This window comes from Pongo pygmaeus, chromosome 10 (assembly GCF_028885625.2).
Source record: "Pongo pygmaeus isolate AG05252 chromosome 10, NHGRI_mPonPyg2-v2.0_pri, whole genome shotgun sequence".
Classification (NCBI taxonomy): Eukaryota; Metazoa; Chordata; class Mammalia; order Primates; family Hominidae; genus Pongo; species Pongo pygmaeus.
Window position 1 is genome coordinate 21,544,314 of NC_072383.2, and position 16,125 is coordinate 21,560,438.

At 36.7% G+C, this 16,125-nt stretch overlaps 1 protein-coding gene across 3 annotated transcripts in view; it reads left to right on the forward strand.

Annotated features, from left to right (window-relative positions):
* The window catches only part of LOC129009441 (putative solute carrier organic anion transporter family member 1B7), a 113,561-nt gene that overhangs the window by 64,642 nt on the left and 32,794 nt on the right, over positions 1-16,125 (forward strand). For all 3 annotated transcript variants that reach the window (XR_008492771.1, XM_054442350.1, XM_054442351.1), the window contains 2 exons: positions 3,040-3,205; positions 11,453-11,637. Coding sequence is in view for 2 of the 3 variants with exons in the window: in XM_054442350.1 (XP_054298325.1) it covers positions 3,040-3,205; positions 11,453-11,637 (351 nt within the window). In the remaining variant the exon portion in view is untranslated. The remainder of the gene's footprint in view (positions 1-3,039; positions 3,206-11,452; positions 11,638-16,125) is intronic.

Consider the following 16,125-nt stretch of genomic DNA (forward strand, 5'->3'; position numbering starts at 1 on the left):
GACCTTAAAGTTATTTTGTTCCTTCATTAAAGAAAAGCAACATATGTTGAAGTAATAATACCTACAATTTATGGGTAATTATAATGAGTGGTGGGTACTTTTACCTGCATTTTATAAATGAGAAAGTAAAATTTAGAGAAATAGATAAATTATATGGCTAGTAATATTAAGATTCTGACTCAAATTTGGGGGTTTTGACTCTAAAACTCTTAGTCTTAACCATTAACATTTTGGATGGATCATAATAGTAATATAAATTACCTTCTCCAAAAGTGACTGAATAACCTTAATCTACAGTTCTTTTTGATATTAACAACTGTCTTTATTAAATAACACTTTTTCATATTGTACTTAATTCTCCTTTTTTGCAAACTAATATTTTTTTCCTCTGGTAGTCTACAATGGAAATAGCATTAAGATATATTCTGTTTATAATTGTATGTTAGACCTTGGGATATCTTTTCTTTTCCATTATTATCATGTTTTGTCAAATATTTTTAGTACTACAGTCTCTACCCCAAATCAAGAGCAAGATTCCTACACAGACTTTTAATAATCACTTAAATATAGCCAACAATGTAAGTTTAGGAAGGTTTGTCGTCAAGCAACAAGCAAAGATACTCAGATTACAGTTCAATAACCATGTTCTTTAGTGCTGTTACTATTGGCTCTGAGCTTTCAAAATCTGGATTCTATGAGGTGTTGATTTTAATTTGTCAAATATTCTCATTTTCTTATCTAAATAACATCCTGTTCTTGGAGGCTTGTTAAACTAATCATGAATTATTTTCCTGCATGCTTCTACATCTAAATTGTTTTTGATCTTTCCTATCAACTATCACCTACTTTGGTAAGTCAATACACATTGTACCTAGAACACTGGATTTTAGAGGTAAGAGAACCTTAGAGATCATGCAGCCCAACTTTCATATATCACTTCCTTTATTATATGAGACCTACAGAATTATGACTTGCTTAAAGTCACACAACGACTCCCTATTGATCTTATATCACACCATTAGTTTCAAAGGATTCCTGTTTTTCAGGGCAGGCTTTAGCATAAAGCTAGTTTCCTGAAAACAAGTATAGTAACTGTGCCATCTACTGAAAAGATGGAAGCAAGAGTTATACAGGATTTGTTCAATTTAATTAAATTTACTGAGTCCTTCCTGAAAGGTGATTATTTGTGGGAAACATCAATTCCCTCATGGAACTCATAATCTAATGATAGCAAATAATAAAATCAATGTATTCAACATTTGTGAAATCTTAGTCACTAGGACTTGTTTTGTAAGTAAAATTAGTGCAGAGGTCTCCGAGTTATCCCTGATTAAGGGTCCTTGAGACTTTACCAAGGGGTCCACAAATTCTAACCTACTTTTATAATGATACAAAGACTTTGCCTTTTTTATTCACATTATCTTATGAAGATATAGTGATATTTTTAAGACTATATGATATGTGTTGATGCCACCGGTCTGACAGTTAAAAATATGTGTGCTTATGTATTAAAATGTATTAATATTAATTTCTAATAGACTGTCTATAGATATAACTAATTAAAACAAAAAACTTTGGGTCCTTCAATGCTTTTTAAGACTCTGAAGGACTCCTAAGAAAAAATATGTGTGAAAACTGTCCCAAAATTATTTTTCCCCAAAAGTCCCTATGAGGTTGACATTTTTTACAAAGAGTAGTCACATTGGTAAGCTATGGCAGAACTAATCTGAACACAGGAGGAACTGATTGCAATTTCTGGACTGGGTCATTATCTTAGTCCATTTGAGCTGCTATAACAAAATATTGTGTAGTTTGTAAATACACAGAAATATATCTCTCACAGTTCTGGAGGCTGGAACATACAAGATCAAGGTGCTGGGAGATTTGGTATCTGGTAAAAGCACACTTCCTAGTTCTTAGATTGTGCCTTCAAGCTGTGTTTAGTCATGGTGGAATATGCAAGGGGTCATTAACTCCATTCAGGAGGGTTCATCCTCATGACCAGATCACATCCTGACAGCCCTATCTCTTAATACCTTCACATAGGAGATTAGATTTCAATCTATGAATTTGGGGGTGCACAAATATTTAGACCATAGTAATCATAAACCATTCTCCATAACTACTCCCAGTAGGATGTCCTCAAGCAGAATAAAGAATTAGATGACTTTAAATAAAATTATTAATAATGTGTTTTCTAAATTACCGATCTACTTTTTTCTTAATTTAAGTGACATACTCATTCAAAGGTACTTCATCAATCCTCAATCATTAACAAATTTTTGCAAAACAAAATAGCTTTTAAAATCTTGAAGCAGAAAATTTATACAAATAATATGCTTTATAATTTTAGCCATGATTAAAATTATATTTAATAATTTATAGCCATATTATAAAGTAAATCAGTTTAAAAACATTGTAGTGTCACTTAAAAAATATACAGAACTTTTTTAGCCCTTTTCAACTGATTCTATTATTTTTTGCTTTTCATTCTTCAGAGGTTCGGCTCTAACCACAATGAATTCTTATTTTACGTAGTTAAGATACAGATTTTAAACTTCAACCACATTAACTAGCATCCATAGATTCACAGAACTTTATAGTGACCTGAGAGGAACTTCAATCTAACGCCATTACCTCACCAAAAAAAAACTGAGTCTAGAAAAATAAAGTTACTTTTCTAATGTGAACCTTATTGATGGAATCATAACAACCTCTTGTCTAAGTCTTATCTAATCTCTTATTTCTTTTTTAAGTTTTACTTTTTCTAAGTAACAAATCATGTCTTGGTAAAGAAAGAGAGTTACAAGCATTAAAAAAATTAAAAGCATTTTTAAAAACCTATTTTGGCATCATCAGATCAAATTTCTTGATCTAATTGAAGAAAATCCTTTATTTCATTTCTCTTTTCTTTCCCTCACCTTCCCTCCTCCTTTATTTCCCCTCTACTTCCCCCTTGTCTCTCTCCTCCTCTTCCTTCTTTTCTTCCTCTCTCTTCTCTTTCTCTCTTTTTGATATATGTCTATCATATATTTTCAGAAATAGTCCAGTAAGATCTCATGTAGATGTACCACTTTCTTATTGCAACTCAGAGTGCAATTGTGATGAAAGTCAATGGGAACCAGTCTGTGGAAACAATGGAATAACTTACCTGTCACCTTGTCTAGCAGGATGCAAATCTTCAAGTGGTAATAAAGAGCCCATAGTGAGTATTTGTTTTTGTTTTTCCTTCTCTCCTTAATCAAAATCACAGATTTGATTTTTTAATAATTGCTTATCACATCTTCCTATAGCTAAGGTATCCAGTATAAAGATAAAAGATTCCAATATTATCTGTCATTGTGATGGCTGTGAAGTATAAACAAAGCTTCGTATAAAGTCCTGCTTAGGACACAACCAAGTTTTTCTGTTATTTGAATTTTGAGATTACCCCACTTTTTTCTTGAGAGTGTAGAAATATGACCTATTAGAATTTAATCCACTTAGGATTTCTAAGAAGCATCTGATTTGACTGAAGCACATGATTTCAATTAATTTGGAATTAATTTATCCATCAGAAGTTAGGGGAAAGTCCTGATTAACCTGTTGTCAGAACTACCTACTTTACTAGGACAACAATCTATGTGCATTTTTATATATACATCCTGGTGAGTTTAGCTAGGGGCTCACTGGGGCTTTTGACTTTCCAATAAATTAATCAAGGATTCATGCTTACTTGACTGCCAGATTCTCGATTTCCTATGTTGATTTCCTCACAACTGGCACTTCTCTTACTCAGGATAATTTAGTATCCTGCCCACTTATTCCCAACATATCCATTTGAAATTCCATTTTTTTCTTCACTCAAATGGGTTTTTTTCCATGTGAGCCATGGGTTTTTCCTAATATCCTGGGTAACTCCCAATAGTTGGAAATTGGGTATGCTATTCCCCATACCTACCATTCACTCAACATCTCACAAAGTTGTGTATTCATTTTTCAGGCCATTTTCCTATTATCAACATTAGCAACATAGTCAGCTATGATGACTACTCTCTACCACACTCTTCTATGTTTCATTTTTAAACCTTTTTCATCTTTCCCTTGCCCATTGTCATACCGATATATTATGGAAAGGCATGGAGAAATTTGACGAATAAAGCATCCTAGGTTCCTTGAAGATAGGCCATAACTTTAATAAACTTGTACAACATATATGGCCCACAGACTATACTTAAAAGCCCACATCTCATATTCATCTGCTATAATATCCTTCAGTAAGGGTGCCCTCATTTAATCCCTGGTTTCACTTTGCCCAGTAGTGAAGATCTGAAAGAAACGTAATATTGGAATCCTAAAAAGAGCTCTGTCTACATGGAGACATCTTCTTAATATGAACAATGGCTATACCATCTGGGGGCTACTGCAAAATTCCTTTACTAAATCCTCAGTAAAAAAAGAAATCTCTTTTTAAAATGATGTTCTCTGTATCAAAGTTTGGTTTTATTGGCCGGTGTGCTTTCTCCATAAAAGATTGCTCCATATTATTCTTAGTGAAAAAAGAAGGATAAAAGGAAGCTTGGTGGAACCATAAAAGTATAGATTTAAATTATTTTAAAATTCTTCCTTCAATAATTAGTCTTTAGCACTAGCAGGTTAAAGGCGAACTTCCCTTAAACTTTTGTTTAGCCTAGAATCAGAATAGATTTTTTTAAAAGCCACCTACCTACAAACACTGCCTGAGGGGGGAGGAGCCAAGATGGCCAAATAGGAACAGCTCCGGTCTACAGCTCCCAGCGCGAGCGACGCAGAAGACGGGTGATTTCTGCATTTCCATCTGAGGTACCGTGTTCATCTCACTAGGGAGTGCCAGACAGTGGGCGCAGGTCAGTGGGTGAGTGCACCGTGCGCCAGCCAAAGCAGGGGCGAAGCATTGCCTCACTCGGGAAGTGCAAGGGGTCAGGGAGTTCCCCTTCCAGGGGTGACAGACGGCACCTGGAAAATCGGGCCACTCCCACCCGAATACTGTGCTTTTCCGACGGGCTTAGGAAACGGTGCTCCAGGAGAGTATAGCCCGCACCGGGCTCAGAGGGTCCTACGCCCACGGAGTCTTGCTGATTGCTAGCACAGCAGTCTGAGATCAAACAGCAAGTCGGCAGCGAGGCTGGGGGAGGGGCACCTGCCATTGCCCAGGCTCACTTAGGTAAACAAAGCACCCTGGAAGCTTGAACTGGGTGGAGCCCACCACAGCTCAAGGAGGCCTGCCTGCCTCTGTAGGCTCCACCTCTGGGGGCAGGGCACAGACAAACAAGAAGACAGCAGTAACCTCTGCAGACTTAAATGTCCCTGTCTGACAGCTGTGAGGAGAGCAGTGGTTCTCCCAGCACGCAGCTGGAGATCTGAGAACGGGCTGACTGCCTCCTCAAGTGGGTCCCTGACCCCTGACCCCCGAGCAGCCTAACTGGGAGGCACCCCCCAGCAGGGGCAGACTGACACCTCACACGGCCGGCCAGGTACTCCAACAGACCTGCAGCTGAGGGTTCTGTCTGTTAGAAGGAAAACTAACAGAAAGGACATCCACACCAAAAACCCATCTGTACATCACCATCATCAAAGACCAAAAGTAGATAAAACCACAAAGATGGGGAAAAAACAGAGCAGAAAAACTGGAAACTCTAAAAACCAGAGTACCTCTCCTCCTCCAAAGGAACGCAGTTCCTCACCAGCAACGGAACAAAGCTGGACGGAGAATGACTTTGACGAGCTGAGAGAAGAAGGCTTCAGACGATCAAATTACTCTGAGCTACAGGAGGATATTCAAACCAAAGGCAAAGAAGTTGAAAACTTTGAAAAAAATTTAGAAGAATGTATAACTAGAATAACCAATACAGAGAAGTTCTTAAAGGAGCTGATGGAGCTGAAAACCAAGGCTCGAGAACTACGTGAAGAATGCAGAAGCCTCAGGAGCCGATGCGATCAAATGGAAGAAAGGGTATCAGCCCTGGAAGATGAAATGAATGAAATGAAGCGAGAAGGGAAGTTTAGAGAAAAAAGAATAAAAAGAAACGAGCAAAGCCTCCAAGAAATGTGGGACTATGTGAAAAGACCAAATCTACGTCTGATTGGTGTACCTGAAAGTGACAGGGAGAATGGAAACAAGTTGGAAAACACTCTGCAGGATATTATCCAGGAGAACTTCCCCAATCTAGCAAGGCAGGCCAACATTCAGATTCAGGAAATACAGAGAACGCCACAAAGATACTCCTCGAGAAGAGCAACTCCAAGACACATAATTGTCAGATTCACCAAAGTTGAAATGAAGGAAAAAATGTTAAGGGCAGCCAGAGAGAAAGGTCGGGTTACCATCAAAGGGAAGCCCATCAGACTAACAGCGGATCTCTCAGCAGAAACCCTACAAGCCAGAAGAGAGTGGGGGCCAATATTCAACATTCTTAAAGAAAAGAATTTTCAACCCAGAATTTCATATCCAGCCAAACTAAGCTTCATAAGTGAAGGAGAAATAAAATACTTTACAGACAAGCAAATGCTGAGAGATTTTGTCACCACCAGGCCTGCCCTAAAAGAGCTCCTGAAGGAAGCGCTAAACATGGAAAGGCACAACCGGTACCAGCCACTGCAAAATCATACCAAAATGTAAAGAACATCGAGACTAGGAAGAGACTGCATCAACTAACGAGCAAAATATCCAGCTAACATCATAATGACAGGATCAAATTCACACATAACAATATTAACTTTAAATGTAAATGGACTAAATGCTCCAATTAAAAGACACAGACTGGCAAATTGGATAAAGACTCAAGACCCATCAGTGTGCTGTATTCAGGAAACCCATCTCACGTGCAGAGACACACATAGGCTCAAAATAAAAGGATGGAGGAAGATCTACCAAGCAAATGGAAAACAAAAAAAGGCAGGGGTTGCAATCCTAGTCTCTGATAAAACAGACTTTAAACCAACAAAGATCAAAAGAGACAAAGAAGGCCATTACATAATGGTAAAGGGATTAATTCAACAAGAAGAGCTAACTATCCTAAATATATATGCACCCAATACAGGAGCACCCAGATTCATAAAGCAAGTCCTGAGTGACCTACAAAGAGACTTAGACTCCCACACATTAATAATGGGAGACTTTAACACCCCACTGTCAACATTAGACAGATCAGCGAGACAGAAAGTCAACAAGGATACCCAGGAATTGAACTCAGCTCTGCACCAAGTGGACCTAATAGACATCTACAGAACTCTCCACCCCAAATCAACAGAATATACATTTTTTTCAGCACCACACCACACCTATTCCAAACTTGACCATATACTTGGAAGTAAAGCTCTCCTCAATAAATGTAAAAGAACAGAAATTGTAACAAACTGTCTCTCAGATCACAGTGCAATCAAGCTAGAACTCAGGATTAAGAATCTCACTCAAAACCGCTCAACTACGTGGAAACTGAACAACCTGCTCCTGAATGACTACTGGGTACATAACGAAATGAAGGCAGAAATAAAGATGTTCTTTGAAACCAACGAGAACCAAGACACAACATACCAGAATCTCTGGGATGCATTCAAAGCAGTGTGTAGAGGGAAATTTATAGCACTAAATGCCCACAAGAGAAAGCAGGAAAGATCCAAAATTGACACCCTAACATCACAATTAAAAGAACTAGAAAAGCAAGAGCAAACACATTCGAAAGCTAGCAGAAGGCAAGAAATAACTAAAATCAGAGCAGAACTGAAGGAAATAGAGACACAAAAAACCCTTCAAAAAATAAATGAATCCAGGAGCTGGTTTTTTGAAAGGATCAACAAAATTGATAGACCGCTAGCAAGATTAATAAAGAAAAAAAGAGAGAAGAATCAAATAGATGCAATAAAAAATGATAAAGGGGATATCACCACCAATCCCACAGAAATACAAACTACCATCAGAGAATATTACAAACACCTCTATGCAAATAAACTAGAAAATCTAGAAGAAATGGATAAATTCCTCAACACTTACACCCTCCCAAGACTAAACCAGGAAGAAGTTGAATCTCTGAATAGACCAATAACAGACTCTGAAATTGTGGCAATAATCAATAGCTTACCAACCAAAAAAAGTCCAGGACCAGATGGGTTCACAGCCAAATTCTACCAGAGGTACAAGGAGGAGCTGGTACCATTCCTTCTGAAACTATTCCAGTCAATAGAAAAAGAGGGAATCCTCCCTAACTCATTTTATGAGGCCAGCATCATCCTGATACCAAAGCCTGGCAGAGACACAACAAAAAAAGAGAATTTTAGACCAATATCCTTGATGAACATTGATGCAAAAATCCTCAATAAAATACTGGCAAACAGAATCCAGCAGCACATCAAAAAGCTTATCCACCATGATCAAGTGGGCTTCATCCCTGAGATGCAAGGCTGGTTCAATATATGCAAATCAATAAATGTAATCCAGCATATAAACAGAACCAAAGACAAAAACCACATGATTATCTCAATAGATGCAGAAAAGGCCTTTGACAAAATTCAACAACCCTTCATGCTAAAAACTCTCAATAAATTAGGAATTGATGGGATGTATCTCAAAATAATAAGAGCTATTTATGAGAAACCCACAGCCAATATCATACTGAATGGGCAAAAACTGGAAGCATTCCCTTTGAAAACTGGCACAAGACAGGGATGCCCTCTCTCACCACTTCTATTCAACATAGTGTTGGAAGTTCTGGCCAGGGCAATTAGGCAAGAGAAGGAAATCAAGGGTATTCAATTAGGAAAAGAGGAAGTCAAATTGTCCCTGTTTGCAGATGACATGATAGTATATCTAGAAAACCCCATTGTCTCAGCCCAAAATCTCCTTAAGCTGATAAGCAACTTCAGCAAAGCCTCAGGATACAAAATCAATGTGCAAAAATCACAAGCATTCTTATACATCAATAACAGGCAAACAGAGAGCCAAATCATAAGTGAACTCCCATTCACAATTGCTTCAAAGAGAATAAAATACCTAGGAATCCAACTTACAAGGGATGTGAAAGACCTCTTCAAGGAGAACTACAAACCACTGCTCAAGGAAATAAAAGAGGATACAAACAAATGGAAGAACATTCCATGCTCATGGGTAGGAAGAATCAATATCATGAAAATGGCCACCCTTCCCAAGGTAATTTACAGATTCAATGCCATCCCCATCAAGCTACCAATGACTTTCTTCACAGAATTGGAAAAAACTACTTTAAAGTTCATATGGAACCAAAAAAGAGCCCGCATCGCCAAGTCAATCCTAAGCCAAAAGAACAAAGCTGGAGGCATCACACTACCTGACTTCAAACTATACTACAAGGCTACAGTAACCAAAACAGCATGGTACTGGTACAAAAACAGAGATATAGATCAATGGAACAGAACAGAGCCGTCAGAAATAATTCCACATATCTACAAGTATCTGATCTTTGACAAACCTGACAAAAACAAGCAATGGGGAAAGGATTCCCTATTTAATAAATGGTGCTGGGAAAACTGGCTAGCCATATGTAGAAAGCTGAAACTGGATCCCTTCCTTACACCTTATACAAAAATCAATTCAAGATGGATTAAAGACTTACATGTTAGACCTAAAACCATAAAAACTCTAGAAGAAAACCTAGGCATTACCATTCAGGACATAGGCATGGGCAAGGACTTCATGTCTAAAACACCAAAAGCAATGGCAACAAAAGCCAAAATTGACAAATGGGATCTAATTAAACTCAAGATCTTCTGCACAGCAAAAGAAACTACCATCAGAGTGAACAGGCAACCTACAAAATGGGAGAAAATTTTCGCAACCTACTCATCTGACAAAGGGCTAATATCCAGAATCTACAATGAACTCCAACAAATTTACAAGAAAAAAACAAACAACCCCATCAAAAAGTGGGCGAAGGACATGAACAGACACTTCTCAAAAGAAGACATTGATGCAGCCAAAAAACACATGAAAAAATGCTCACCATCACTGGCCATCAGAGAAATGCAAATCAAAACCACAATGAGATACCATCTCACACCAGTTAGAATGGCAATCATTAAAAAGTCAGGAAACAACAGGTGCTGGAGAGGATGTGGAGAAATAGGAACACTTTTACACTGTTGGTGGGACTGTAAACTAGTTCAACCCTTGTGGAAGTCAGTGTGGCGATTCCTCAGGGATCTAGAACTAGAAATTCCATTCGACCCAGCCATCCCATTACTGGGTATATACCCAAAGGACTATAAATCATGCTGCTATAAAGACACATGCACACGTATGTTTATTGTGGCATTATTCACCATAGCAAAGACTTGGAACCAACCCAAATGTCCAACAATGATAGACTGGATTAAGAAAATGTGGCACATATACACCATGGAATACTATGCAGCCATAAAAAATGATGAGTTCATGTCCTTTGTAGGGACATGGATGAAATTGGAAATCATCATTCTCAGTAAACTATCACAAGAACAAAAAACCAAACACCGCATATTCTCACTCATAGGTGGGAATTGAACAATGAGAACACATGGAGACAGGAAGGGGAACATCACACTTCGGGGACTGTTATGGGGTGGGGGGAGTAGGGAGGGATAGCATTGGGAGATATACCTAATGCTAGATGACGAGTTGGTGGGTGCAGCGCACCAGCATGGCACATGTATACATATGTAACTTACCTGCACATTGCGCACATGTACCATAAAACCTAAAGTATAATAATAATAATAATAATAATAATAAAAGAAAAAAAAAAACAAAACACTGCCTGATTAAATGTCTCAAATCATTTGATCCTAATGTTCCCCTTCTGTACTCTTACCATTAGTCAGGACATTCTGTTGTGTTGGACCTCTCTAGCAATAATATTATCTATTTTATTATCTGTCATTATGGTCTTGAATGCTGCTTTCGCCTGCTTAAATAGAATTCTGGCATCCATGACCATCTCTATTTCTTCTGTACTCTGTCCTATTTTCAAGAGTGGCTCTAGTTCCAGATTTTGGCCCCTTTCAAACTGCTGTATTTTCTGAAGTTTTGGGATAATCCTTCCCCAAGGCATGTCCCTAATACTTAGTAGAGATTGTCAAAGTAAGTAAAAATGCATATTTTAGGAAGTAAGTGTGGGTGAAAGAGCAATATTGAAAACAATTTATATTAATGAGAAAATTATATACACTTTCATACACTAATTTCTTAAATTATTTCCCAATTTTAAAATTAAGAATTTATTAAATGTTAATATTCAATTCCATTATCTTACACAGAAAGTAATTCAGGAAGCAATTTTGCCTTTCATTATTAAGCAACTGTATTTTCATAATATTTTTAAAACTGTAAATATTTTAGTTTGAGACTTCTTTAAATATAATGGAATGAATTCATAGCCCAGTTGCGTGTGGCAAATGTATTTGGTAATATTTCAAAAATTATTTTTAGGTGTTTTATAACTGTAGCTGTGTGGAAGTAACTGGTATCCAGAACAAAAATTACTCAGCGCACTTGGGTGAATGCCCAAGAGATGATGCTTGTACAAGGAAATCTTACGTTTATTTTGTAATTCAAGTCTTAGATGCTTTCCTCTGTGCAATTGGACTTACCTCATATTCCGTGCTGGTGATTAGGTAAGTATGATGTTTTAAAACATTATCATGTATATTAAACTAAAAGCACACCCAATGATATACATATTTCCGTATTTAGCTCAAATTCATATGTTGTTACATTTTAATTTTCTGGGAATTCATTTTCTTAGAATTATTATGATATTTCAATGCTATCATTAATAATATAATTTTGTCTCTAATACTTCCATTGTGAAATCTAGGCTCTATACATTCTTCTTTTATTAAGAATCTTAAGACACACACACTGATTGACAATTGCCTCAATTGTAAAAGAATCTCTATATGATTCAAAAAGAACTTTTAATTTTGAGTTGCCTTGGATCCTAATGGGCCAGTTAGAGAAAATCATCTGTTGACTTCATTGACAGAAAAAGTTTTGCCAACAAGATATAAATATAAACTTCAGTGTGTAATGAAATTCTAATGCTGTAAATTCACCCACAGCATGGCTTCTGACCTAGTATCCCTTAATACGATTGCAGACGGAAGAAAAGTATATGTAAAGAATTCATTCCTTTCTTCACTCGTTAAACAGATATTTAGACAGCATGTGATGCTTAATGAAGAATATTTCTTGGTAAATAAAACCAATAAGGTACTTGTTGTCTCATAGCTTTGAAAAACGACAAGTGACGTGAGACAAATAAGTTTAAAAATAAACACATAATTACAAATTGCTCTTAGTCTTAATAAGGAAAAAGACTGCTAATAAAGGGAATAAAAAGAGAAACAAAATTTGGGAGTGAAATGAGGGTATATGAGGGAAAGGATTTACAAAGCGCATCTTAAAAGAAGTGATATTTTATCTAAGGGCATACAGAAAAAGCCAAATGAAGGGCTTTCAGGGAGAGGGTCTAAGTGTTGCTTCCTTAAGACAGGAAAGCGCTAGTGTGTTTGAAGACTAAAAAGAATCCAGTTCATTGGAACATACTGAGTGAGAGGGGTGTGGCATAAGATAAGTTTGGAAAATTAGGGAGGAAGCAGATAATGTGTGCCCTACTGGCCAATATAATAATTCAATCACCTAAAACTGTAAACATGTAAAGACAGGCATGTAGATGTTAAAAATATGTTTAAAATATTTAACATCTAGCATGTAGATGTTAAAATATGTTTAAAAACAGCATGTTGACTGTGGTCAGCCAACAGCATGGTCAGCCAACAGCATGACGTGGTAGAAAAAAAAAATGTGTTTTTAAGTTTTGTTAACATGAAAATAAACCTGTAAACTAAATTTACAGTTGTTAAATTTTGACTCTGACTGCAAGTTTTATCAAATTATTTATAGTAAATATTCCACAAATATATCTTCATCTTCAATATAAAATGTCTACTCAGAGGGAGAAGCATATATTTGCTAAATTACAGATTCATTAACATAAAAATTCACCTCAAAATATCATACCAGTTTACATCTCAACATGTTTCAGCTTCTTAATTGAAACTTTTTCATAAGGAGAGTTTTAAAAATACTGTTTCATCCTTGATGATAGTTATGATTTATCTAATTAAGAAAGTTATGAAATCAACATTACCACTTGTCAAAAGCATTTATTAATCTCTCACCAGCCTTTGATTTTCTTTGAAGAAATGTTTTGTGAAGCTGACTAGAGAATACAAATATAAAATATGAACTTCATTCTATTAATGATTTTCTAAAGTTTATATCATAAGACTATTGCTAAAACTAGACTAAGCAGGAGTGTAGGCATTTACTCATCCAGTACATATTTATTATGTGTGTCAGCCACAGGTCCATGCAATGAGGATGGAAATGTGAATGAAAGTGATAAAACTTCATTGGCATCCAGTGGGGATGGGGAATGGGGGGTGGATTGGCATAGGAGAAGAACTAATAAACAAATACGCAAGTAAATATGTAAAATAGGGTAAGTGTGCAACACTAGAAAGAAGAATCAGAGTAAGAAAATAGAAAAAGTAGGGATAGGTAAGAGACACTAGTTCAGACATTGTGCATTGGAAATTGTATGATAAGAGACCTAAATGAAGAGATGAAGAGTGAAACTACAAGCCATGCTAAATGGGGACAGGGAAGGAACAATCTAGGCAGGTAGAGCAAAGGTAAAGGCCCTGGTGTGGAACATACTTAACATATACATGGTCAGAAAAAAGTGTGTGAGAAAGAGAGAGGTATGAAGTACAGTGACAGAGCTAGCATGATACAGATTATATTGTTCCAGGAAAGTCTTTGGAACTTATTCTAAACGTGTTCAGATGCCCTAGAGGGTTTAAGCATTAGTATTACCTAATGCTTATGGCTTACCTAACGAGAAGAACACTCTAACTGTGCATGGAGATGGAGTGTGTTTTTGGAAGACAAGAATGAAATCATGGAAAACATAAGGCTATAATCATTCTTCACAAGATGGGGTCTTGATTGAGCATGGTTATGATAAAGGAAGTGGGAAGCGACTTGAGTCTCAGTCTTTCTCAGTCTTTGTTTTGTTTTTAAGGCAAAGCCAATATGATTTGCTGCTCAACTGAATACGGCAGGCGAGAGAGAGAATTTAAGGATGATCTGAAAGTTCTGGTCTGAGTTCTAGAAAAATGATAGTACTATCGAACAAAATGGGAAAGACTAAGGAAGAGTAGTTTTGGGAAAGTGGACAAGTAAGACTTCTTGTGTCTCTAAAACTGAGCTGCCTGTTAGATATCTACCAACAATGTCATATGCAGAATCCACTATTTAGGAGAAACACTAAAGTTAGAAACATAAATTTTAGAGTTAGCAACATACAGATGCTATTTAAATTCTATGCACTATTGAGATATTCTAGGGACTCAGTATATATAGAAACTAGATCCTAGGACCAACACCTAGCACTCTAACTTTAGAGATCAATGATAGAAGAAGCCAGTGAAGGAAATTGAGGAAGTCCCATGAGTTATGAGAAAAACTGAGAAAAGATCATGTTCTTGAAGCATAATGAAGAATATATGAAGTAGTGAGTAAAGCAACTATGTCAAGGGCCGCTGACCGTTCACAAGAATTAGGTACTAGAAAGTGACCATTGGATTTCATTATATGCTCATCACTGTTAGCCCAAACAAAACTGGTGCATGAAGAAGAAAGGGAAAAATAAGGCTGTTTTGGTTATTAAAAAGTGTTTCATTTTAATGGATTTAGGGGTACAAGTGCAGTTGTGAAACATGGATATATTGTGCAGTGAAGTATGGGGTTTTGTGTTCTCATCATCTGAATAGTGTACATTGTATCTGATAGATAGTATTTCATCCCTCCCACCCTCCCATCCCATCCCTGCCACCCTCTCCCAACTCCCACACTTTAGAGTCTCTAATAGTCTAGTATTTCACTCTGTATGTCCTTGTGTACTCACTATTTAGCTCTCACATCAAAGTAAGTACATGCATTTTTTAACTTTCTGTTTCTGACTCATTTCACTAAGGATAATGGCCTGCAGTTCTACCCATAATGCTGCAAATGACTTCATTTCTTATGGCTGACTAGTATTCCATGGCATATACATATATATCAAATTCTTAATCTAACTGTCAGTTAATGGACCTTTAGATTAATTCTACGACTTTGCTTTTGTCATTAGAGCTGTGATAAGCATACAAGTGCAGGTATTTTTTGCTTGTTTGTTTGTTTTTGTTTTGAGACAGAGTCTCACTTTTTTTGCCAAGACTGGAGTGCAGTGGCAGGATCTTGTCTCACTGCCACCTCCGCCTCCCAGGTTCAAGCAATTCTCCTGCCTCAGCCTTCTGAGTAGCTGGGATTTCAGTCACCCACCACCATACCTGGCTGATTTTTTTTGTATTTTATTTTATTTTATTTTATATTTTATTTTATTTATTTTATTTTATTTTATTTTATAGTTTATTTTATTTTATTTTATTATTTTATTTTTAGTGGAGATGGGGTTTCACCATGTCAACCAAACTGGTCTCAAACTCTTAACTTCAGGTGATCTGCCTGCCTTGGCCTCCTGAAGTGCTGGGATTGCAGGCATGAGCCACTTCACTCAGCCACAGGTTGTCTTTTTAATAAAATCATTTCTTTTTCTTTAGGTGTACATCCAGTACTGGGATTGCTGGATTGAATGGTAGTTCAATTTTTAGGTCATTGGTAAATCTCTATACTGTTTTCCATAGAGGTTGTACTAATTTACATTCCCACCTACAGTGTATAAGCATTCTCTTTTCTCCTCATCTTCACCAACATCTCTTGTTTTTTTGACTTTGTAATAATAGCTATCATAAGGATATAAGATGATACTATGATTTTAATATCTCTGATGATTAGTGATGTTGGGGATTTTTTATATGTTTATTGAACACTTGTATGTCTTCCTTTGAAAAATGTCTGTTCATGTCCTTTGCCCACTTTTTAATGAGGTTCTTTCTTTTTTTTTTTCATTGAGTTGAGTTCCTCATATATTATGGATATTAGCACTTTATCAGAGCCATTGTTTACAAATATTTTCTCCCATTCAGTGGGTT